The 25,874-nt window shown below is 36.6% G+C and overlaps 1 protein-coding gene across 1 annotated transcript; it reads left to right on the forward strand.

Moving 5' to 3' along the window:
- Window positions 1–974: 974 nt before the first annotated feature.
- On the forward strand, window positions 975–24,599 carry LOC113109448 (roquin-2-like). The gene is made up of 19 exons (XM_026273015.1): window positions 975–1,266; window positions 5,438–5,741; window positions 7,601–7,718; window positions 9,854–10,087; window positions 11,391–11,566; window positions 11,753–11,953; window positions 13,390–13,522; window positions 13,603–13,721; window positions 13,846–13,958; window positions 14,086–14,322; window positions 15,385–15,554; window positions 15,625–15,986; window positions 17,941–18,057; window positions 18,411–18,563; window positions 20,452–20,665; window positions 20,747–20,831; window positions 22,389–22,566; window positions 22,644–22,774; window positions 23,668–24,599. The coding sequence occupies exons 2-19, from the start codon at window positions 5,511–5,513 to the stop codon at window positions 23,786–23,788; spliced, it is 3,093 nt and encodes a 1,030-aa protein (XP_026128800.1). The 5' UTR covers window positions 975–1,266; window positions 5,438–5,510; the 3' UTR covers window positions 23,789–24,599.
- The last annotated feature ends 1,275 nt before the right edge of the window (window positions 24,600–25,874 follow it).

A 25,874-nucleotide genomic window follows, 5' to 3' on the forward strand; every position in this document is an offset into this window, starting at 1 on the left:
GCACAGTTTCCGGATTTAACCGAGTCATCTGGAGTCTAAACAAGCGCATCCACAGCTCAGTTCGGGATGCGAGCATCTGCAGCGGAGTGATATCGAGTCTGACTCTCGCTGCTGGACGGATCTTTGATGTTTCGAATCCTACTATGACGAAGGCCTGGCTGATGAATATTAATTAGGGAATAAGACGGTTGCTTGGTAACTTTGGAGAGCAGCGCTGGGTATCGTTAGGAATGGATAGTGATCATAATTCTGAAACACTGCGGATTTGAAGGTTCATCGATTATTATTTTATTATATTTGATGAGGAAAATGAAAAAATGCAATTGTTGGTTGCATCTGCCACCCTAAGTAAGCTGTTACTTATAATAACAGAAATTAAAAAAAGATAAATGACAAATCAAAAAAAAAAAGTTATTTTTGCAAAAGTCTCGTTTTTTTTTTTTTTTTTGCATAAATGCTTTTGGTTCTTAAATAGGCCTATGTTTTAAAATAATTATTAAATAAACAAACAAACCCACAGCATTAATTAAATAATTAACAACAACCACACCTTGTCATTCGAATAAACAACTACACCAATTTTAGTCTCATTACCTCAAGTATAATTACAAATTACAATCTTCAGTAACATTTAATGATTCAATTCTATCCCTACCCAACTTATTGTCTAATAAAAATACTGTAAAAAAAAGTACTTTTCACTATGCATGTAGCCTATTGACACTGCATATGTTGACTGCTTTTAAAGTACTAATATTTACATATAAGTTACTAATAGGTACAACTGAGGGGTAAATAAGGAGCAACGATGTATCTTTCAGCTTTTCTAACTTAGGATACCGTCCCAGTGACCGGTTTGTGCCTTTTACTAACAGTAGCCTATAAAAGGTGAAGGCTCAGCTCATGAATATTGATTAGTTAGCGCAGACGTCGGGTTGTTGTCATCCAATGGCAGAGGCTTGGCTTTTTAATATCCAAGCAGAGGTCTTCGTCATAGTAGTTTTGGTATATTCGCTGACGGTCATGGGAGTGTACCTGCTCATGCTGAACATGTCGCGCTGTCAGGGGATGCGCTCCCACACCTCTGGAAATTACATATATGATTTTATGTGATGTCCGGACGAAATAAAAGAAAAAAGAAAAAAAAAATCGGGAAAACCAAGTTCGGTTCACCTGCGAATAACTGAATGCGATGAAGAATTTGGTCTTGATGGCGAAGTGCATCTAAACTATGGACGGTTATGATGATACTCTGTGTCGCCTGTGGTAAGTGCAAGTCGCGCGACTTTGACAGTATTGAGAAGTAGGCTATCACTGAGGATCGCTGCTGGTGTGGCGCGCGCTGCTCGGAGATGTGCGCGAAATCATCATGCAACACCATCCTTATAATAAAAAATATTTTCTCAAACTTTTCCCTTGAAAGCAAATAGCTCGCGAATGGACAGTAATGCATGAGCAACAGCATGTCGCTTACAAGTTTGTTGCAGAGCTATTTATTTGCGCGAGAATTATCTCCAATGCCTTTAACGTTTGGGGTCTCCATGCTGCTGTGCATTCATTAAATATTACATCAAATATTATTTACTGACTTTATTTCAATGTCTATTACAACGCATGGCCAAGAATAATTGATCATGTAGGCTATATATGATCAATGATCAGTCAATTAAATGATCCACGCTGTAAGAAGATGAAGTTTATCTGCACTAGAATAAGTTTATAGGTGCGCAGCTGTCAGTAAAGTTGCACAACACCATCAAGCACAATTCGCGCTCAAACAGACTTCCGTGTCTCAAGAACAATTGATTCTTGCACGTTTCATTCATTCGATCCACCCAAAGCATACGACAGTGTTCATTGTCCACAGATACTAATCACAATGCTCTAATTTCTTCACGTTTGAAAGAGACATTATACGAAAACACAATATTTCCAGACAAAAGCCAATACATTTAAATAGTTTCAGTTTCATTATAGGAATGGAAAGTGCTAATGCACTGTTGTTACTTTGATGGAGGTTACTACTTTAAGGGAGTTTCTACTTTATTTCCATTTTGACAGATTTTTTTTTTTCTCCTGAAACGTATTAGTTGAACGTTTTTCCGTTACTACTTGTTTCAGAACGTTTAGAGAAAACACGTATTTTTTTTATAAGTTCTTGCTGATATTCAGACCACAGCCTGCCTGCAGGTGATTTCTACAGTGAAAACAGTGGTTGAGAAGTCAACAGGAGTTTAGAAATTGACCCATCACTTTGGTGAGCAATTTTTTTAAAACTCTATATACAGTTTTGGCATTGCAAATTAAATGTAAGGAGTGCAGATTTCCTTTTGCTGGCTATTTGAATGTGTGTCTGTTGGTGGGGCAAAATAGTGAATGTGTGTAGACGTAAGAAGAGAGAGTAATGACAAGGACAGGATGTTCCAACTTTGGGGTCACAGTGACCTAAAGATATACTCAAGTGCACATTTGCACCCATTACCCCTCAGCATTCCTAGGGTTCAGGTTCTTGGCCTGTCATATTTTGGAGTAGCCTAAGTGCTTTCCATGAAACACAAGGGACCATCCATCAAGACTAGTACATCATGGCGCCAGGTGCAAACTGTGTTGTTAGTGATTATTTTTTATGTTTTTTTTTTCCTGAGCTAAGTTGTTGTCTGTTTAATATTTTGATGTTGTTTGAGATGTAAGAGGATCGAAACAACTCTAAATACGTATGCCTTAGTATAGTACTCATGTGACTTCAGAGAAATATTTAGATGACAAGTTCAGCAGTGTGTAGTCTTACTTCCCCTGAGCTTTTATCTCTGTTATGCTTCACTGTATTTTTTTTTCATACTTTAAAAAAAAAAAATTATAATAATGTTAATAGTTGCAAACATTTTCCAGTTTCTATTTTCTGCAGTGGTCTAGTCACATGGTCATAAGACAGTGAAGTGATTTCCTGTTTATGAGCTTGAAGTGATCTTTTTTTTTGTTTGCATCACGTTCCACACATGACGTGTTCAGTTCCAACAAAACCTGTAATATTTAAAAACCCAGCTATTATAACGTCACTGCTGCGTCATTTAATAACCAACCTGTCAAACGGTACTTGATATGGATTTTGTGAAGCAACTTATAAAAGCTCCATGTTTGTATTAATACATCAGTAATTACATCAGTATTAACATCTATAACTCACACACGCCCTCACTGTACTGTAGAGCGTATCGTCGATGTTCACTCGCGTGATTCGCGTGGAGTGGGCGTGTAAATAACCGAATTCCCTCGAGCATCTTGATGATCCTCGTGACCGTGAATCACTGAATCACGCCCCGAAACCCACCACCGCAACTGCCTTCAAACCCCACGAACACGTTTTTTGAACCACGCGACATTAAAATCAGCAGCAGCGTGGGAATATGACTCGCGCGAGCGGAATCGAGCGATGCTGTGGATGTTTCACGCGCGCGCTCACTTACATGGTGCGTAGCTGCATACATGATTCATGCATGTGTAATAACTTACTGTCTACTTCGGGTGTTTCTTAATGCATCATGTTGCATTTAATATGCCAAATTGTTTAGAATAGTATTTAAATGCTGTTTATATTCCACATTGCTCTTTGTTTAAGTTTGCGCATAAATGCAGTCTTACGTTTAAAATAAACTTACACATTTAGTTTGAATATTGTATATGGTGTTTTTATTTTACTTAACAGTTAAGATGTACCGACATTAATTTGCATGCCTTTACAATAAATTTGGTTTGTGTTTTTGTTGTACTTAAGGGTTTGATTAATAAAACATACTGAAAGAAAGTAGTGCCCACATGGCCAAAGGCATGAGTTCTTGCCTGACAAATTCATGGGCCCTTGCATAACTTTGCATGACATAGTAGTTCTGTCAGGGTATGAAGTTCCTGAAGAGCAAACATCAGTCGAGGGGTTCGGACAGCAGGTGCTAGAGCAGCTGAAGCTCTGTGTGGTGTCCAAGTAGGGGAATGAATGATTTCTTTTGCTGCTGTAATTTTACACCTTTGGGCAAGAGCCATCCATGAGGTGCTGGTGAAGCTAAAGTCCATTTCCAGCTGTCCTTTTAACACGTTTCTCTCCTTGACTGTCTTTCTGGGGTTTGTGGAGTGTGGGGTTTCAGTCCACGCTGTGTTGATGGCTGTTTTACTCTTAATCTGCTCCATCTTCTGTCCTACAGGAAGTCTCCGAAGAGCACAAATTCAGAAACAAGTAAAGGGATGTAGAGAAAGATTGAGGGAGGGGTGGAGTGAATGGAGATGTGAGGAACATGAATGAGTCTGAGTGCAAGAGTTTATTCCTAGAGCTGAGAGGTGACGGTGACAAGAAATGACATCAGAGGGAGAGAAAATGAGAGAGAAAGAATATTTTTAAAGAAAATATGAGTGCTGTGGTGTCTGAATAGTGCTGGGTGGTTGCTAAGGGATTCTTGGTTGTTGCTAGGTTGTTCTTGCTTACTGGCACAAGTAAAAAAAAAAAAGTTTGCTACATGCAAGACCAAACAGCACCATTTATGTAGTCCGATTCATGAAGAAATGACTCTCCTCAGTCAAATTAATTGGTTACTTAAATGAATCAAGTAACTGGCACAAGTAAAAACAACAAAAATGTTATACACAAAAACCAATTGCATGGTCTATGTAGTCCCGTTCACAAAGAAATGTAGTCAAATGAACTTGTTCTTTTAATATATGAAGTAATTGGAACAAGTAAAATAAAACACATTATACACAAAAACAAAGAGCGCTACCTACAGTATGAAATACAAATTGCAAACAAAAGCGAACAGTGCCACCTATGTAATCTGATTCACAAACAAATGCCTCTTATCATTTAAATGAATTGGATGTTTTAATGATTAATGCAACTAGCACAAAAAAAAAAAAAAAAAAAAGATGAACTTTTTTTTATTTTTTATGAATTGAGCAACTGGCACAATCTAAAAAATGTGTTACAAACAAATACAAACAGCACCACCTGTGTAGTCTGATTCACGAACAAATGACTCTTATAAGTCAAACGAATCCCTTCTTTTAACGAATCGAGCAAATGACTCTGCCTAGCACATGATTCCACACATGAAGTTGTTGTTAAAACCTCGTTCTAATGTTGAAGAATTTAGAGATTTTTTAATAAACAACTGTGTGCCTAAAGTTAGCCATTTGCATAAAAACCCCGCCCAAAGCTCCGCACAACCTTTCGCCAATCTTAGCAAATGTATGAAACTCTAAAGAAGAGCTCTTGCCTGAGAACACACAGCAAGATTCTTGAGCAAGGCCAAGTACATGTGCTCAAACCAGTTCAACCACAATAACCCTTTTAATGCAAATGAAGCATGTTTTTTGCATGAAAATCTTTGTACGTAGATTGCACACATAAAATTGTGCATATGCATGATTAGTGAATGTCTTCTTCTCTCCTCAGGTGTGTTTAAGGCGCCGGGGTGAGGCGTCATGCGATCTACCTGAGCGTGATTGTTCCACCTGGAGGTCACAGGATGCCGGTGCAGGCAGCTCAATGGACTGAGTTTCTATCCTGCCCCATCTGCTACAATGAGTTTGACGCCTGCAGCCACAAGCCCATCAGCCTGGGCTGCTCGCACACCGTCTGCAAGACCTGCCTGCACAAACTGCACCGCAAGGCCTGTCCTTTTGACCAGACGGCCATTAGCACTGACATTGATGTGCTGCCTGTCAACTGTGCCCTCCTGCAGCTGGTGGGGGCGCCGGTGAGTGGGGCATGCTGATATGATTGATACGATTGCTTCTGAGGTTTCGAATAGCTCAGGATATCCAGTGTTGCTGTCTTTCTGGGCTGTGCAGCTCAAAACTACATTTTATACAGTTTTACAATAAATGAACTGAAATGAAAAGTACACTAAAATACAAACGACAGGATTGCAGGTTAACATAAAAAGACAGAATTGCAAGATATAAACTCAGAATTCTGCTATCTTCTCTTTACATCTCTCACTTTTGAGTTTATCTTGCTTTTCTGAATTTATGTCTTTCAATTTTGAATCTCTCAATTCTGACTTTTTCTCTGATTTTCTATCTTGCAACTCTCAATTTATATCTCTCAATATTGTTTATGTTATGTTTTGGAATTCTGAGTTTGTATCTTGCAGTTCTTAGTTTATACAGTATCTCGCAATTCTGAGTTCATATTTTGCAATTCTGAGTTTTTACAGAATCATGCAATTAGAACTTTTTTGTTTAGCATTTATTAAGTTTATTTTTCAATTCTGAGTTTAATTCTCACTTTTTTTGTTTCTGCCACAAAATAAAAAAAGGTAACTGTGAGTTTATACATTAATTCTGACTTTTCTTCTGATAAATGCAAGCCTACGACAGAATTGTAAGATATGAACTTAAGTTTATCGTACAATTTTGAGTTCACCTAGTATCGCGCAACTCTGAGTTTATATCTTGCCATTTTGAGTTTATGATATATCTTATAATTTTAAGTTTATATCCTGTATTTCTGAGTTTTTTTCTCAGAATTCTGCTTATATCCTGTGTTTATCATACAATTCTGAGTTTATATCTTTATAATTCTACTTATATATTCCCCCTAAAAATATATCTCACAATATTGAGTTTATATTTTGGAATTCTGAGTTTGTAATTCAATTCTGAGTTTTTATCTCGCAATTCTTAGTTTATACAGTATCTCGCAATTCTGAGTTTATACAGAATCTTGCAATCCAAATTTTTTTTCTTAGAATTTATTTAGTTTATTTTTTAATTCTGAGTTTATTTCTCACTTTTTTTGTTTCTGCCACAAAATAAAAAAATTATAGTTTATACCTTAATTATGACTTTTCTTCGGAGAACTGCAAGACTACGACAGAATTGTAAGATATGAACTTAAGTTTATCGTACAATTCTGAGTTCACCTAGTATCACGCAACTTTGAGTTTATATCTTGCCATTTTGAGTTTAGGATATATATTATAATTTTAAGTTTATATCCTACATTTCTGAGTTTTTTTCTCAGAATTATATTTACATATTACATATTTACATAGTTTTTTCTCAGAATTCTGCTTATATCTTGTGTATCGTACAATTCTGAGTTTATATCTTTATAATTCTAATTATATATCCCCCCAGAAAATGTATCTTACATTTCACAATTCAAGTTTGGGCTTTTGTTGTACAATTCTGAGTTTATATCTTACAAATCAGAATTTATGCAATATCTCACAATTCAATTTGTTTTTGTTTAGCATTTATTTAGTTTATTTTTCACAATTCTGTTTAAATCTGACAATTTTACACTTTTTTTTGTTTTGCCACTAAATAAAAAATAAAAAATGGTAACTGTAAGTTTATACAGTCAAAAACAGACAAAAACAGAATTGAGAATATAAAAAAGAAGTGAGATATAAACTTTTTTGCATTAATTTCATTAAAAAAGTCTGTGAGACAGCCTTTATCATAAAAATATTTTCACTCTGCTTCATTCCAAACAGAAACTGTAAGTTTCACTAGTAATTGTTAAGCTATTTAACATTGACGTCACAATGTCATAAATAGCACTCTTCTGCTGGTTTCATATCTGCCAATGGTTGTTTTTCTGCAGGTTCCGGAGAGAGAGATTGTGAGTGTGGGCAGTGTTGAAGACACAAGACATTATGAAGTGTGCAGGATCTGTGTGGAGGAGCTGGCACTGTATCTCAAACCAGTCAGTGGAGGAAAAGGTGAGTGTGTAAAGAAAGTCCTACAGGTACATCAACAACAATGACTGAGTGCTGCATTAGAGGTTGGGCTCGCGGCTGAATGAGCTCACGTTTGAATAGCGCAGCATTTCCTGTTGTTCAGCGGGGAAGTGTGCTTTATCTGTCTGTGGTTGCAGATGTTTGCGTCAGTGGAGAAAAAAACAAACAAAAGAAAACAACCATAGAAACTCAAAGGCCACTTCAGAAATGAGAAAAATGTGTATGTATTTTATATGCAATACATGCAATGAAATGGAGTGAAACATATTTTTTTTTACAATAAACATTCATGTTTTGTAATGTTTAATAAAAGTAAAATGAAACCAAAAGGCACGTTATATCTTACCTGTTGCATTTTCAAACATCATTGCATTTCAGATACTGGTGTTACTTATTATTCATGGAATAATTTCCCGCTGTGTTAAACATGAGAACAGCTCTTTGTAGGCTAATAAAACACCAGGAGCAATAACGCTTCAGGCCACTCGTGGTCTCAGCTGCTGTGAGTGGAAAAGTCAGTTTCAGGGCTCAATTGAGTGTTTTATTGGAGTAACAATAAAAGTTACTCCTCACAGAGGACTAGAGGAATGCTAAAGCTCTTAAACTCATTGAGCTTTGAGATCATAATAGCTCCTCTGCCAAACCTCCACTATTAAGCTGTGGTGTATCTGTAAGACTGAGACTTTTACCCTCAAGATATTTAGCAGCTCCTGGAAGTAGGATTAGTTGTGGATATAGTGAATTAGTAGATAAACTTCTGGAAAAACTATCTGAGAGGCCATTTAAAGGCATTAGGGATAATTTGACTTCAGACCAACAATATAATAATCTATATAATAAATATATTAATATGGTTCAACTGTAAATACATATATAATACTCATTATAAATGATAAATGGAATAATCACACATCAAATCTGGCTGAGAAATGATCCCCAAAGCATAATTTAAAGTCAATATTGTGTGACATGTCAAATAATTAAATTGATGCAACATTATATTTATTAAACTTGAAAATTTCGGTTCCGGTACGGTTTGTTATGTGCTATGTTTATGGAGAAACTATACTTAAAAAAAAGATACAAAAAAATAATAAACTGTGATTTTTATTTTTATTTTTTTTTTTTAGGGAGGTCTAGCATTAGTTTTTAGGTACAGAAATTGAATTAAGTAATCATATTGGACTGTATAAATTAAAGATTGCTCTTTATTATTAAAGTTACAAAAGTTTTTTGACCAAGAGCAGTGAGTGATTTATTTGTTGTTGCTGTTTGATTAATGTAAAGACTGTCACTTTAAGAGAATGCACAGATAAAGTGGCCTACGTTCAGTCGGCTATGTCTGCTGTAGGATACTTACCAAGACGGGCATTTTGACTATATTTTTTGTGTGAATTTGTCCATTTAAACACAATACTTCAGAGAGAGCTTATATTTGCGCATGTTCTGATGCGTGGGTTTGCGCGCTTCGGATGAGTAATGCACAACACCTATGTTATGTATTCTGTGTGAAAGACGTGTGCGCACTTTGATGTAAACAAGCACAGATGAGAAGCGCATGGCGGAGCACGTGGGAGCCGCTCTGGATGAAAGCGCACTTTCACTCTCTGACAGCAGATGGAGCTAAACTGCAGAAAATACAGCCGTTACCCTCGAAACTCCATAAATAAAGCAGCTGGCTACTTTGTAAAACATATTTAAATAAATTTAAAGTCTTTCCGATTTTTGTATTCGCTATGGTGTTCATTACAGCGGCAAATATATATATTTTCTCATATTAGATTTAAATGAAATTATACTCTAAATAAGAAATTAAAACTCCCAGCAGGTGGCGGTAAGTGACTTATTGAGTCATTTATTTATTACATTTGTTCAAGTGACTGCTATTCGACAAAAAAGATATATCCCTTAACTATGTCATATGATATAAATATAAGACAGAAACTCATTCAGGGTATTTTTGTCCGAATAACTTACATTTTATGGGCATATAATATAATGCATTTTCATTATTATTGGATATTATTATTATACAGCACAAGTTATATGTATAACTATACCTATAATATATATACAGTGTGTATAAATGTAAGTGTGTATTTTCCTCTCCCACACAGGTGTAGTGAGCCTCAGTCAGAGCACGCTCAGTAGACCCATGCAGAGGAAGCTGGTGACCCTGGTGAACTGCCAGCTGGTCGAGGAGGAGGGGCGTATGAGGGCGGTCCGGGCGTGCAGATCTCTGGGTGAGCGCACCATCACTGAACTGATCCTGCAGCACCAGAACTCCCAGCAGCTCTCTGCAAACCTATGGGCCGCTGTGCGGGCCCGCGGCTGTCAGTTTCTAGGACCTGGTGAGTGTCTTTGCATTGCATTCCTTCATTTTATTAACATCATTAAAGATATATACCTGCTTTTTTTTTTTGTGCATATTTCGGGTTATTTACAACAATTCATGTCATGACCAGAAAAATTTTAATCTGATTACTATGAAGAAGAGTGGAAAGGATGTGACATAAAAGAGCAGGGTTCTGGAATTATATCTGAAACATATTATCAGAACCTTTAGAGGAGTAGTTCCACTTCAGAAGGACAATTAGATGACTTTACTGCAAACATTTTGTGCTGAGCTGTAAATTTCTTCTTTTAAAAGCGTCAACTATGTTTTTCAAAGGCCAGAGCTGATAGTGAAATCTAGAGAGCAGAGTATAATGCAGATAACACATAATAAAAAATCTAATGGCAGTGAATGAGATTTACACAACACAACAAGGGAAAAAAGAAATAGTTTATTATTCATTATCAAGTCTGTCGGTAGATTAGTAGATTTTAATTATTATTTAATTATTCAATTAGTATATAGTAATTAGTATTAGTATATAATATATTAATACCATTCAGAAGTTTGAAGTTGAAAATATATATATATTTTAAAGAAATCAATACTTTTATTCAGCAAGGATGCATTCAATTGATTCAAAGTGAGAGCAAAGATATTTATGTAATATTTCTATTTTAAATAAATGTTGCTCTTTGGAACTTTCTCTACATCAAAGACAAGAATCATGTGACACTGAAAATTCAGCTTTGATCACAAGAATAAATTAAATGAAAAATATGTTACAAACAAAACAATTATTTTAAATTATAATAATATTTCTGTATTTTTTTAAACAAATCCAACCTTGGAGAGCATAGAATTATTTCAAAAACATAAAAAACTATCAACCTCAATGTTTCAAATGGTTGTGTATAAATTTTTTTTAAATAGTTTTTGTTCAGTATAATTTCAGATAGGTATTAAAATTGATTCTGTATATTGCATCTCTATATTTACAAAATGGTTTCATTTATTTTCGTATTTCTTTTAATACAACCATTTTTAATATTTTGTTTAGACTAAATAGTCTAGCTGATAATGCTGTCCGTCACAAATTGTAAATAATCCGAAATATATTCCTTTAATGCACGTGTTTGGCTGTCAATGATGATTACTCATAGGGCAGATTCTGACAGGAAAAACACGGATTTTCCCATCTGATCTGATTTTGAGTTTTCTAGTCTGAGAACATCCAGAGCATGAATCTGTTCGTCTGACCGAGCACACATTGCTCGAGCCCAGCACTAGCTGTGTGTCTCTGTCCATATGTGTCCCAGCCATGCAGGAGGACGCTCTGAAGCTGGTGCTGCTGGCGCTGGAGGACGGCTCGGCTCTCTCGAGGAAGGTTCTGGTGCTGTTTGTGGTGCAGAAACTGGAAGTGCGCTTCCCTCAGGCGTCTAAGACCAGCATCGGTCATGTAGTTCAGCTGCTGTACCGCGCCTCCTGCTTTAAGGTCAGAGCCTTTGAGCCAAAACCGCTGATTACTTAACAGCCATTACTCTCAGTACTCCATCTGTGTCGACTAGGAAAAGAGTGATCTGATGTGTTAAGCCTGTCGTAATGTGATATCATGTGGATATAAAGTGCTTGGCAATGAGAAAATCGAATTAACTCTTTTTTCTCTTGCTCTCTTTTACAGGTGACCAAACGTGATGAAGACTCCTCCCTCATGCAGCTCAAGGAGGAGTTTCGCACTTACGAAGCCCTGCGCCGTGAACACGACGCTCAGATCGTTCACATCGCGATGGAAGCGGGGCTGCGCATCTCACCGGAGCAGTGGTCGTCTCTGCTGTACGGGGATCTCATGCACAAATCTCACATGCAGTCAATCATAGACAAGGTACCGCGTGCATATTGCATACATCTCAAAAATAAAATAAATATAATTAAATAATTAAATAAATTAATGTAAATAAATAATTTAATAAATAATAATAATAATATTAAAAACAGTTTTATAAATCTCTTATGCTCACCAAGGCTGCAATTATTTGATAAAAAAAAAAAACTGTAAAAACAGTAATATTGGGAAATTTTTATTACAATTTAAAATAACTGATTTCTGTATTTGAAATTGTAAATGTATTCCTGTGATGGCAAAGTCATTTCGAATTATCAATTTTTTGTTGCTTAATATTTTTTGTAGAAACCATGATACATCTAAAGGACAACTGTTATTTGAAATAGAATTCTTTTTATATTATAAATGTCCTAACTGTCAGTTTTGATCAATTTAGTTGCATTCTTGCTTAATTTTTTGTACAAAAAACCTTTGAATGGTATTGTATCATGGTTTCCTTAAACATATGAAGCAGCAGAACTGTTTTCACTATTGATAATAGTAAGAATTGTTTCTTGAGCAGCAAATCATATTAAATCTTAAAATGATTTTCTGAAGGATCGTGTGAAACTGAAGACTGTAGTAATTATGCTTTGATCACTCAGCAGCAGTCCTTTTTGTCTTTAGTCGAGGCGAGACGCTTCTGACACTGTCTGTTGTTTAAGAGTGACTTGACACAAGGAATGCGAAGCTGAAACCCATGTCTTGTATACGTCTGTGTGTAGTGGTTCTTGAAGCACTGACTCCAGCTGCAGTCCACACTTTGTGAATCTCCCCCACATTTTTGAATGGGTTTTGTTTCACAATCCTCTCCAGGGTGCAATTATCCCTATTGCTTGTACACTTTTTTCTACTACATCTTTTCCTTCCCTTCGCCTTTCTATTAATGTGGTTGGACACAGAGCTCTGTGAACAGCCAGCCTCTTTTGCAATGACCTTTTGTGTCTTGCCCTCCTTATGCAAGGTGTCAATTTTCGTCTTTTGGACAACTGTCAAGTCAGCAGTCTTCCCCATGATTGTGTAGCCTACAGAACTAGACTGAGAGAACATTTAAAGGCCTTTGCAGGTGTTTTGAGTTAATTAGCTGATTAGAGTGTGGCGCCAGGTGAAATATTGAACCTTTTCACAATATTCTAATTTTCTGAGATACTGAATTTGTTATTTTCCTTTATTGTCAGTTATAAACATCAAAATTAAAAGAAATAAACATTTGAAATATTTAAGTCTCTGTGTAATGAATGAATAGAATATACAAGTTTCACTTTTTGAATGGAATTAGTGAAATCAACTTTTTGATGATATTCTAATTATATGACCAGCACCTGAATAAGACTGCTTTCCAATCAAAGATCATAATTATTCCAAACTTTTTTGTTGAATGTCTTTGGAATGTTTTGTCTATTCTGATTGCATTTGTCCTTCCCATTTTGCCACAGCTTCAATCCCCAGAATCCTTTGCAAAGAGTGTGCAGGAGCTCACCATAATCCTGCAGAGAACAGGAGACCCAGCCAACCTCAACAGCCTCAGAGCTCCTCTCGAGCGGCTGGCCGGCATCGACCACAACCCTGGTGCGGACACACACTCACACTTCTACACAGGTGCAGACACAATCAGATTACATAGCAATAACCCGTGTGTGTGTTTGTAGATGCGGCCGCTCCGTCCTGGACAGAGCTGGAGAGCGTGTTATTGGCTGTGAAGGTTGTTGTCCACGGTCTGGTGGAATTCATCCAAAACTTCAGCAAAAAGAGCAATGAAAGCCCTCAGGTACAGCATAAACTCTGTTCTCCTGAATACATTCATGCCACCTCACTTAAAGTACAGCTGGTCAGTTTTATCAGGAAAGTCAATCAATGAATGTTGTTTAAAGTGTTCTGCTCCTCGTTCTCAGGCTCAGCCCAACAGCAAGTACAAGACGAGTATGTGCAGGGACTTACGGCAGCAGGGCGGCTGTCCGAGAGGGGCCAGCTGCACCTTTGCCCACACGCAAGAGGAGCTGGAGAAGTGAGAACACACTCTCTTTCCCTTTCACACGCATACACACTTACTTGATGACCATATCCAGCCTGCCGTCACCCCATTTCCTCCCCTCCTCTCTCACGTTCCCTCCGCATCTTTCTGTCTCTTTCAGGTACAGAATGAGGAATAGGAAAGCCAGTGGGGCGGTGAGACCCTTCCCGTCAGTTCCAGTGATTCTGCCTAAAACCGGCACCAAAGGAGCAGTCCCAGGGTCAGAGGGGAAGAACCAAGGGAAAGACGTCCCAGAGGACGTGTCTCTCACTCAGCTCATCCCTAGAGGAGGAGACCACCAGGAGGACAAAACGCTCCCCAGTAGTGCGAACGGACTGCCTGCTGCCATCCTAGAACAGTAAGTGTGCTCATACTTTTACATTCAAATAAAGTCCTGCCTTGAATATTCAACTTTGGTGCATAAATTTGACACTTTTCAGCAAAAAATCAGATAACGATTCCATTTCAATTGCAAAATAGGGCATTTGAATGCAAACTTTTCAATGCCAAGATATTTAGCCAACCAAATATATTACTATTGTAGTTTTAATGTTGTTCTGTAAAATTATTATGGTTATTATTATAAAGCCATTATTGTATTTTATAGGACAATATTATATTATTGATTTACTCTAGTAATGTATTCCTTTCTTTTTTTGTTTCATTTAATAATAATGATTAATTATTAACATATGAACAAAATATGTTTATTATTATTATTAATAATAATAATAATAATAATAATAATAATTGTTATAATATATTTCTTTATTTTATTTTTCATTCAGTAATTGTTTCTCTGTAAAATTATTATTATTATAAATACTCATTTTATTTTATTGTACAACAGTATTTTACTCTAATTATGTATTTCATTGATATTTAATTAAATAATAATGATGATGATGATGGTTATTACAAATAATAAAATAATTGTTATTATATAACAATATAATTCTCCATTTTATTTTATTTAGTTTTGTAAGTGAAAAATGGTTTGTAAGCCATACAAACAACAGTGTGAATGTGGCCTATAACAACAACAAAAAAGGGTCTAGGGCGAATTTTTCTTAATAATATGTATATTATTTGAGGAGGGAGTACTTTTCTCCTTAGAAAATAGAAAATTCATTAATTATCATTAAACTTCAACAAAAGTGAATTAGCCTTGAAGCTGAGTGATGGATGCAGAAGACTAATATGTAGGTCAGCAGTAAAAACAACATTGCTCATGTAAGATTAAGTCCATAAAGAAAGTGATAATATCATTGTTTATTAGTGTTTTTTCTTTATTAATTATTATTATTATTATTATTATTATTATAAATTAGAAATATGAATATGCAATGTCTTTGTAAGAATCTCTTTGCCCACTTTTGATTCTTATGGAAATTTGTATTATTTCTTCTTTATCTTTGAGAAATCCCATCAGTCAGAGCCAGTCATCTGTGATAGCTTCGGGGGGTGTACAGAGGATGACTGCGGTCTCCTCAAACACGGGCCTGTCCTCACGAGAGCTCCTCCTAAGATGTACTACTCTCAGGACCAGACACCATATGACCTGTCACCCTACCACCAACCTGCCAGTGAGTGACATCCTGAATCGCTCTCCTGTCACATCTAATCTTCCATTACATTCACTCGGGTCTGTTTTCCACAGTTTCTCCTCACAAGTCATGCAACGCTCGTTTCCATCGTTCCAGCAACGTCCCTGAGTCCATGTTACCCCCGTCATTGGGGCCTCTGTACCCTGTTCCTCCTGCAGACAGATTAGGCCCCGGCCCGTACGGCCCACCCTCGACCTACGCCTCTGTGTCCCATGCACACAGCATGTACACCCCGGTCTACGACAGCCGGCGCGTGTGGAGGCCGCCGCTGTATCCCAGGGATGGTGGGAGGAGTAACTCTCTCCCTCCAGAGGTTTTCCATTCCACCGTCTACCAGCCGCCCCTCCGAGAGCGCTTCAACTCGCTGGACAGCCCCTACTGCAGCACCGTGGAGCAGAGAGCGCCAATGCACAGGGCAGGTTTCCCATCTCATGTCTTATAGGTTCATTCAGTCTCAGTTGGAAATTCTCTTCCATGTTTATATTGAGTTATAACTACTTGCAACTATTGCAGCAAAAACTGTTTTATTCACTAGGTGTCTGTTGTGTTAAGTTGGACAATTGGTCTAAAATCACTTAGCTGAAATATCAGTAAAGCATTAGCAGTTAGTTTGTATTATAGATTATTTTTTATTATTAGTAGTATTTGTTGATATTGTAGTCAATCTCAACAGTGTTATTTGAGTATTATTTATGTACACTTATAGTATTTTATTTTTATTTTAGTTCACATTTTTATTATGTTTTTATTGTGCTTTAATTTTAAGTGTAATTTCAGCACTTAATCTAAAGGGGAAAACTAAAACTAAACTAAACTAAACTAAAAGGCAGGAGGTCAAAACACAAGGAACTAGACAGCACAGAACTAAATAAAAAAAGAAAAACCCTAATATCAAAAAGTATAAAAATAACTGCAAAGGCAACTATTTTTGTTGATTTTTTTAATATAACCTTTTTTTCAGTTCTAGTTTTTGTAATTTTTTTTACTTCAACTTCAAATTATTTTATTTTATTTAGTTGCCAAGGCAGTTTCATTTGTAATTATAATAATAATAATGGTAACACTTTATAATAACTGCATGCTAATAATCATTAGTTAAGCATTAGAAAACAGTTAATTCATCATTTATAAAGCATTAATAGACATTCATAAGCAGTTTAAAAGTACAGATTTAAATGCTTTATACCTGATTTAAAAGCATATCTATAATGTATTTAATAATTGTTTTTCATACTTTATTAATTATCAATTTATAATTTCTAAATTAAGTATAGCATTATTTACACACCAGTTATTAAGGAGTTGTCAGTGGTTCATAAAATCACTTAGAAATTGTAAGTAAATGATTAATAAACTATTTAAATGTGCATTCATACATCTTTTTATTCAGACATATAGTAATAGTTACTTATAGTGTTAATAAAGGGTTTATTAACATGTATTTCTACTGTAATTCAGGGTTAATTCAGGTAGTTATAAAACATATGTAGTTGTTAGTTAACTATTTTTGTGAGCTCATCTAAAGTGAGGACTATTTATGCCTTGTAAAGCTTTTACAAATGAGATTTAAAGGCTGTTAATATTTCTATGTTCTGTATCACTGTGTTGTGTTTGTTTCCATTTTTTGTTTAGAAGATAACTGAGCCTTTAAATATCCTTTATAAATGCTTTACAAGGCATAACTAGACTCACTTTAGATGATCTCAGATAAATAGTTAACTGACCACTACTAAATGCTTTATAACTACCTGAATTTACTACATTTCTTGTGATCTTATGAATCACTGGCAACTCCTAAATAACTGGTTTGTAAATAATGCTATACTTCATTGAGAAATGATAAACTGATCATGAATAAAGTATGAAATTACACATTATAGATATGCTTTTAAATCAAGAATAAAGCATTTATATCTGTATTTATAAACTGATTATTACTTTCTATTAATGCTTTATAAATTATGAATTATCTGTTTACTAATGCTTAATTAATGATTAATAGTGTGCAGTTATTATAAAGTGTTACCATAATAATAATAAAATAATGTAATCTTTTTTATATATATATTTTCATTTTTTTCATACATATTTATACTGTATATTATTTGATTTGAGCTGTACTTAAAATTACAATTTTAAATTTCAAAGGAAATCTTTGTCAAATCTTAAAATAAATATAAATATAAATATTCTTACTGTACACTAATACTGTGATGCCTACATTCATGTATTTAAACATTTAAAATGACTTAATTCAATTTTTTCACACTGTTGCTCAGAAATTTCACATTCACTTTTAAATATAAACTAGGTGACTAAGTCATCATGAGAATGGAGAAGTTAAAAGCTATTTTCCATCTGTTGTATAGGATGCGTACAACGAGGAACTCTGTCGCCACAAACAGGAACAGTGGGTACATCACCACAGCAACATGAACAGGCCCTCCCAATCCTCGCCGGTCTTCACTGTGGATGTGTGTCCAGAGGTACGGCCCACCAATATGATGTTCTTAGAGGTCTTGGGATTTGTTTAATCTTTGATTATTAACTTTGGCACCGAAGCTGCTGTCGCCCTTCTGAGGTGTGTTAAGCTATTTTAAGTGGGTCTGTTGCTCAGCAACTGAAAATCCAAAGCAAGAAGCAGTTCTGTCCTGAAAATTGTATGTGTGCGCACAAGCGCTTTGAAACGCATGAACTCTCAGAGAAAGATTTGGCACCATGGAGGCTGAGTCACTTTACATTGTTTCTTTCCACCCCCATTTATTTGAATCTGGCAGCCTGTTGCACACGGGTGGGTGTGAGATAGAATGTTGTCATCTCACTCTTTCTCCTCCTTTAGCATCCTGAGGGTGTAGGTGGTGGGCGTATGACTTGTAAGTGTCATGGTGGAGAAGAGAGTCTAGCCCACTACTCGCCCTGGTCCTGCAGCACCATCAGCCCATTTGAGTCAGAGCCCCACCATTTGTCAACCCATTCTTGCTCCAAACAGCTAGTAAGCGGTCGCTTCACAATGCAATTGCACTCATTTACTTTCATACTGGCTTACTCAATAACACATTTCTATTGATTCCTTTGAAGGCCAAAATGAATATGAATAAATATGGTGGAAGTGGAGTCACTTCAGATCACATTAACACATCAAAACTTTTAAATTTGCTTATTCTTTAACATATTCCTGTTGATTTCCTCAAACTGTATCAACAGTGAATGCATAAGGGTAGAAATAGAGTCACTTCAGATCAAATTTACACTGAAATACTTTTAAATTTGCTTATTATTTAACAGATTCCTGTTGATTTCCTCAAACTGAATCAACAGTGAATGCATAAGGGTAGAAATAGAGTCACTTCAGATCAAATTTACACTGAAATAGTTTTAAATGAGGTCATTCTTTATGAGATTCCTATTATTTCTCTTAAATTGAATCAATAAAGAACATGTAGAATGTACAAGTGGAGTCACTTTAGATCAAATTTACACTGAAATACTTTTAAATGTGATTATTCTTTCAACAGTTTCCTTTTGATCCTGAATTAACTGAACTGAATTAAACATAAACATGTAGAGGGTACAAACTGAAGTCATTTAAGCTTCACACTGATTTTCTTTTAAATTTGCATACGATATAACCAACCTGTCCTCCAACCAATACGCTTGTATAGGTCGTTTGTGCAAATCCCTGAAATACGACCCATCAGAGCGTATACTACAATTGCGCCCCTATCGGCAAAAGGTCGTTTTCATATTAATGTTTTGTACTCTTTTATTTGCCCTTTGGTTTGCGTTTCGTGTAGCTCAGTTAGTAGTTTATTGCGTTATACCTTGATATGTAATCATGCTATCATGAGTTCGATCCCAGGGAATGGATGTGCACGAAAATGTATATGCTCAATAAATCATAATTTAGCATGATTTCTGTGAGGGTTAGGTTTAGGGGTGGGGTTAGGTGTGGTCATTCAAACTAATAAGCCACCTAGTAAAATATGTAGGAAATACTGTGAGATCGGTGTAAAACGCCCACAAATTGTATTTAAATAAATGTGCATTTTTGATTGGTAATGACGTTATATGTCAATTCATGACGACAGACGCAACGCGATACTGTCATTATTTTTACGCCCGCTAGAGGGTGCTTAACTTTAAAACGTAAATATAGGTCGTAATAAATGCTTGCACAAACGACCTATATGGTCATTTTTTGTTGGAGGACAGGCTCGATATAACATTACTATTAATTGAATAAAAAATTTACGTGTAGAGAGTACAAGTGGAGTCACTTCAGATAGACTCCACAATGATGCAAACTTAATCATCTTAATCAGTAACATATTCCCATTATTTCTATCAAACTGAATCAAGATAAATGTGTAGCATAAGTGGAGTCACTTTGGATATATTAAAATCTTAATTTGTTACCATATATATGTAACACATTATTGTTAATTCTCTCAAACTGAATTAAAAGTTAATGTGTAGCATGTACAAGTGAAGTTGCTTTGTACACACTGCTTTATGGCTAGATTTAATTTATAACACTTACCTATTTATTAATGAAAAAAATGAATGTACAGATGGTACAAATGGAGTCACTTCAGGACACATTCACACTGATTCTCTCTTACACTGGTTGCTCAGTAAGATATTCAAAATGATTCCTTCAAACTTAATTAAAATACCACAAATGTGCACACCACATTTAACAGTTTGAGCTACAGGTACAAGTTGCCCTGTAACACTATAATAATTCTTTCAAACAATCAAAATGAATGTGTAGCATTTAGAACTGGAGTCACTTCACCGTAATGTGGTGACCAGTTTATCTCACAAAGCAGTGCTTCTTAAGTGTGAATGTGTTACGATTCCTAATTATCTGTCCTCAGGACGAGGAGAGTGGCGGCAAACAGTGGCTGCACATGTTCGAGCCCTACAGGCGACTGAAAGACGAAGATCCCATCATTCCTTTTGGAGAGGGGCCCATCATCTCTAAATGGGGAGCCATCTCTCGGGCGTCCCGCACTGGTTTTCACACCACTGACCCGGTCCAAGCTACTGCATCACAGGGGTGCGCCGGCACCACATCAATCAACTTCAGAGGTTAGAATTCATATTGCTTTCTATGCTTTTGACTGAACTTCTTTGGCTTTGAGAGTGATTCATCTTCCATTCTCTTAACAGACTATCGCTGTCATATTGGTCACAGTGACCTCAGATGGGGCCCACGTGGATCTGATTCTTCTAGTCACTCCAGCTTTCTAGAAAGGTACCAGTTCAAACTGAGACATCTTGTGTAGAAACTTTATTTCTAAATGAAAATGCTTAGTGTTAAACAACAACAACAACAAAAATCCCATAGACTTACTTTGAAACAGACATCTGTTCCATACTGTATATAGAGACTGAAATATATAGAGACTTGGGGGTTGGTCCTGTTGACTTGAGCCAGTAAACAACCACCGAGTAACCACTCTAAACACCTTAGCAAACATATAGAAGTCATGCATGTACAAATTATGATTAATGTCACTTGTATATTAATTTTACTGGATTGTCAGGAGCATTGTAGCAGTAGTCTTCACAGTGTTTTCCTGTCTTCGCCCCCACCCCATCCCGCCACAGTCGTCTGGATGTCCTCTGTACCCTTCTAAAAATAGAGCAGCAGCCGGAACATAACTCCTCTCGTTTGTGTTTGCAAAGCTCTTACACACTGCAAAGAGGGCTTACATTTCATAGTCTCCTCAACACCCACAAGTCCATATCTGCCTGCTAATTCATCTACAAATATCATGAGCAAATGTGTATGATTAGTTATATATAATGTCTTGGAATTCATTTCGTGATCTTAAATTATTGTACAATATTCTACACCATCGTTGTGTATTTTGTTCTGAAATCTAAATAGTAATTTTAATCATTGTTTCTCGCACCAGTGATCACTTTTTCACTTATTTAAATGACCTCTGTTGTCGATATCAGGGCAAAACTAACGTGCTTTTGAGTTTTTAATAAGGATAATATATTTTCATATACAATTTTATTTAATATATACATTTATTTATAAAGATTCATTATTCGTTTTTTGGAAGATGTTTCTTTTACTTTTACTAAGGCTGCATTTATTTGATCAAAAATACAGTAAAAACAGCGATGTTTTGAAATATTACTAGAGTTTAAAATAACTATTTTTCTATATTAATATGTTGCAAAATGTCTTTTATTACTGTGGTACTAAAATAGCTGAATTTTCAGCATCATTACTCCTATCTTCAGTGTCACATGATCCTTCAGACATCATAATAATATGCTGATTTGCTGCTCAATGTGTGTGTGTGTGTGTGTAATTTTGTGTAAAACATGATAAATTTGTATATATATATATATATATATATATATATATATATATATATATACTTTTATTAAAAAAATAAAACATACATACCTTTTTCTTACATTTATTTATAAAGATGATTTTGGCAACACTTTAAAATAAACTCTTATATATTAGTTACAACATTTCCCTCAATAAATTCCTAATTTACTGCTTATTATTAGTCACCATGATTCTTAGCCATTTCGTTTATAGCTTACAGATGAACCTACAAAAATCTCCTATTTTTCCCTGTTGTGTGCTCTAATAATAAAACGTTGTTTTTGGTGTCAATGATGATTACTCATAGGGCAGATTCTGAGTGGGAGAACACCTCTCACCTGATCTCAATACTGAGTTTCTAGTCTGAGGACACCAAACAACAGAACCGATTGATTTGTGTTCCTAGCTTTGGCTTGATTTCAGAGCTCAGTGTGTTTCTGTGTGTTTCAGCGATCAGCTGGGAATGTCAGGGCTGCATGTAAGGCACGATTCCTTATGCAGGGGGTCAAAGCAGGGCACAGATTTGCTGGGTAAGGATGGGACGGAGAGTGATCCTGACAGAGACATCGAGCTGGAGCTGTCCGCTCTGCACATGGAGGACACAGAGACACAGGACTGCGACTCTGAGGTAACTTTTAGTCTTGAAAGCCTTGATTTGCATTGGGTTGTTTAGTGCCTAATTGCTTACGTGTATGTAATCTGAAGGACTCTATGGAAACGCAAAGCCGGTCCAAAAACAGCCACCTCTCTACAGTCTTCAGTAATCCAGTGGCAAGTTCTCATTTGGAAAACAACCTGCCTGACAGAATGGACACCCACCTTATGAAGAAGATAAGGTAAGCAGAACTTTGTTGATACTGCAAACAAATCTGATTTGGTGTTCGAAGCCCTATTTTTGGGGCTGACTGTTCGCTTGTCATTTTGCTAGTGATGAAATTGGATCAGTTTGTTTGAAGTCAATATCCAGTGAATCTTCAGTACATTGGTTGCTGTAGTAATTATGTAAGCATCAGCACAATGTCAAGTTACTCAAACAACAACTGTGTGGAAAGAGAGGAAAACTTTGCCAATTTTGATCACAATATATAGCTGCAATGCCGAATATAAATAACATACTGTGTCCAGAATTGCTGACTGATTGTGGACTTATTCACTACAGAGCATAATAAAAAAATAGGGTTATTATAGTTTAGAAGTTTTAATTTTTTTTCGATATTTTCAGTTTATGGTTTTGTATTGTGTGTGATGTGGTGTGAACTGACCTACAGAACACTGTATTTGCTTTATGATAGTTTTGCAACAGACTTCATGTTGCAACCCAGCACAAAAAAATAGTACAAACATGTTTCATTGTATAAAAATAGCAAAAAAAGTCTAAAATGTCTAATTACTTCAAATCATGAAACTTACTGTAAACAATTAACATAAATTTATTAAAAGAAAAAAATAATTAAATGTTTATGGCCCTATGAAATATTTACCTTATATTCATTTTTACCAAATTCTGTCTTTTAGCATGTCTAATTATTTGAAACCATAAAACAAGTTTAATTTATTCTTACAATAGCCTTATGATTTCTTGTTTTGTGTATTTAAATTTTCAATGCATAAAACATTCATTTAATTTAAGAAGAATTTTCTCTCCCATTTTAAAAGTTGATAAGCTTGTTTATGTATTATTAAGAGATGTAATTTATTATTTCTCTTATGGTGATTTATGGTATTACAGAAAGCCCCTCTCCCCTGGAGACCTCAGTATGGGACAGATGTCAATGAGGACATGCTTGCCCAGGCATGGAGACCCTCCGCGACCCAGTCCAGGACCTGAGATGCTGCTAAACGGTAACTGAGGCGGGCTGAAAACACCAGTTCTCCTCATGTTCTAATTCCATGGGACCTTGCCAAGAATCCACCATCCTCCTTAGGTAGAAGGTAGAGTTGCCCTTATAGGAGTCAATCGAGGCAGCGAGACGCAGCCGAAAGCCTTCTGTATTCATGTGTTCTATTCATAAGAGCTAGCTATGCCCTGTAATTGTAATCACTCATCATCTGTTCAGAGTCTGTTTGTTTTTGTTAATCACTGCTTGTGGATGAATGTTCACGTTGAGTCACAACTCCACCTCAGGTAACTTTCGATGTCAGCCAATCAAAACTCTCTCCAAGCCAGGAAAACAATTACCCAAGTCCTGTAACGATGTACAGAAGAGGCGGTTCTCACTAGCTTTTAGCACACTGAGGAAACCACACTCTACAGTATGATCATTATATAGCAGACTCTTCCAATATATATATTAATATATATTAAGAATAACCAAGGTGCTTGGAATCTATAGTACATGCATTATTATTAATATTATTACAGTGTTAGCCACTGAAATGTTATGCGCATTTATTATTTATTGGGCATCATTGTTTGAAAAAGCCATTCATTGATCATTGTTTAAATGTATGCGTGTGGATTATGGTATAATGTCTGCTATCTCTAAGAGACATTTCACACGAAATCAATATTTTGTAGAAATATTCAAAAGAAACAGTTCACTCAAAAATTTTAAGTTCTGTCATTCTGTCATCAGACAGAGACCAGAAGAGGGTTGAGCCTGAGTCTAGACAGAGACCAGAAAAGGGTTGAGTCTGAGCCTAGACAGAGACCAGAAGAGGGTTGAGTCTGAGTCTAGACAGAGACGGGAAGAGGGTTGAGTCTGAGTCAAGACAGAGACCAGAAGAGGGTTGAGTCTGAGTCTAGACAGAGACCAGAAGAGGGTTGAGTCTGAGTCAACACAAAGACCAGAAGAGGGTTGAGTCTGAGTCTAGACAGAGACCAGGAGAGGGTTGAGTCTGAGTCTAGACAGAGACAAGGAGAGGGTTGAGTCTGAGTCTAGACAGAGACCAGAAAAGGGTTGAGCCTGAGTCTAAACAGAGACCAGAAGAGGGTTGAGTCTGAGTCTAGACAGAGACCAGAAGAGGGTTGAGTCGGAGTCTAGACAGAGACCAGAAGAGGGTTGAGTCTGAGTCTAGACAGAGACCAGAAGAGGGTTGAGTCTGAGTCTAAACAGAGACAAGGAGAGGGTTGAGTCTGAGTCTAGACAGAGACCAGAAGAGGGTTGAGTCTGAGTCTAGACAGAGACAAGGAGAGGGTTAAGTCTGAGTCTAGACAGAGACCAGAAGAGGGTTGAGTCTGAGTCAACACAAAGACCAGAAGAGGGTTGAGTCTGAGTCTAGACAGAGACCAGGAGAGGGTTGAGTCTGAGTCTAGACAGAGACAAGGAGAGGGTTGAGTCTGAGTCTAGACAGAGACCAGAAAAGGGTTGAGCCTGAGTCTAGACAGAGACCAGGAGAGGGTTGAGTCTGAGTCTAGACAGAGACCAGGAGAGGGTTGAGTCTGAGTCTAGACAGAGACAAGGAGAGGGTTGAGTCTGAGTCTAGACAGAGACCAGAAGAGGGTTGAGTCTGAGTCTAGACAGAGACAAGGAGAGGGTTGAGTCTGAGTCTAGACAGAGACCAGAAAAGGGTTGAGCCTGAGTCTAGACAGAGACCAGAAAAGGGTTGAGTCTGAGTCTAGACAGAGACCAGAAAAGGGTTGAGTCTGAGTCTAGACAGAGACTAGAAGAGGGTTGAGTCTGAGTCTAGACAGAGACCAGAAAAGGGTTGAGTCTGAGTCTAAACAGAGACCAGAAGAGGGTTGAGTCTGAGTCAACACAAAGACCAGAAAAGGGTTGAGTCTGAGCCTAGACAGAGACCAGAAGAGGGTTGAGTCTGAGTCTAGACAGAGACAAGGAGAGGGTTGAGTCTGAGTCTAGACAGAGACCAGAAGAGGGTTGAGTCTGAGTCTAGACAGAGACCAGAAGAGGGTTGAGTCTGAGTCTAGACAGAGACAAGGAGAGGGTTGAGTCTGAGTCTAGACAGAGACCAGAAGAGGGTTGAGTCTGAGTCTAA

This window comes from Carassius auratus, chromosome 10 (assembly GCF_003368295.1).
Source record: "Carassius auratus strain Wakin chromosome 10, ASM336829v1, whole genome shotgun sequence".
Classification (NCBI taxonomy): domain Eukaryota; kingdom Metazoa; phylum Chordata; class Actinopteri; order Cypriniformes; family Cyprinidae; genus Carassius; species Carassius auratus.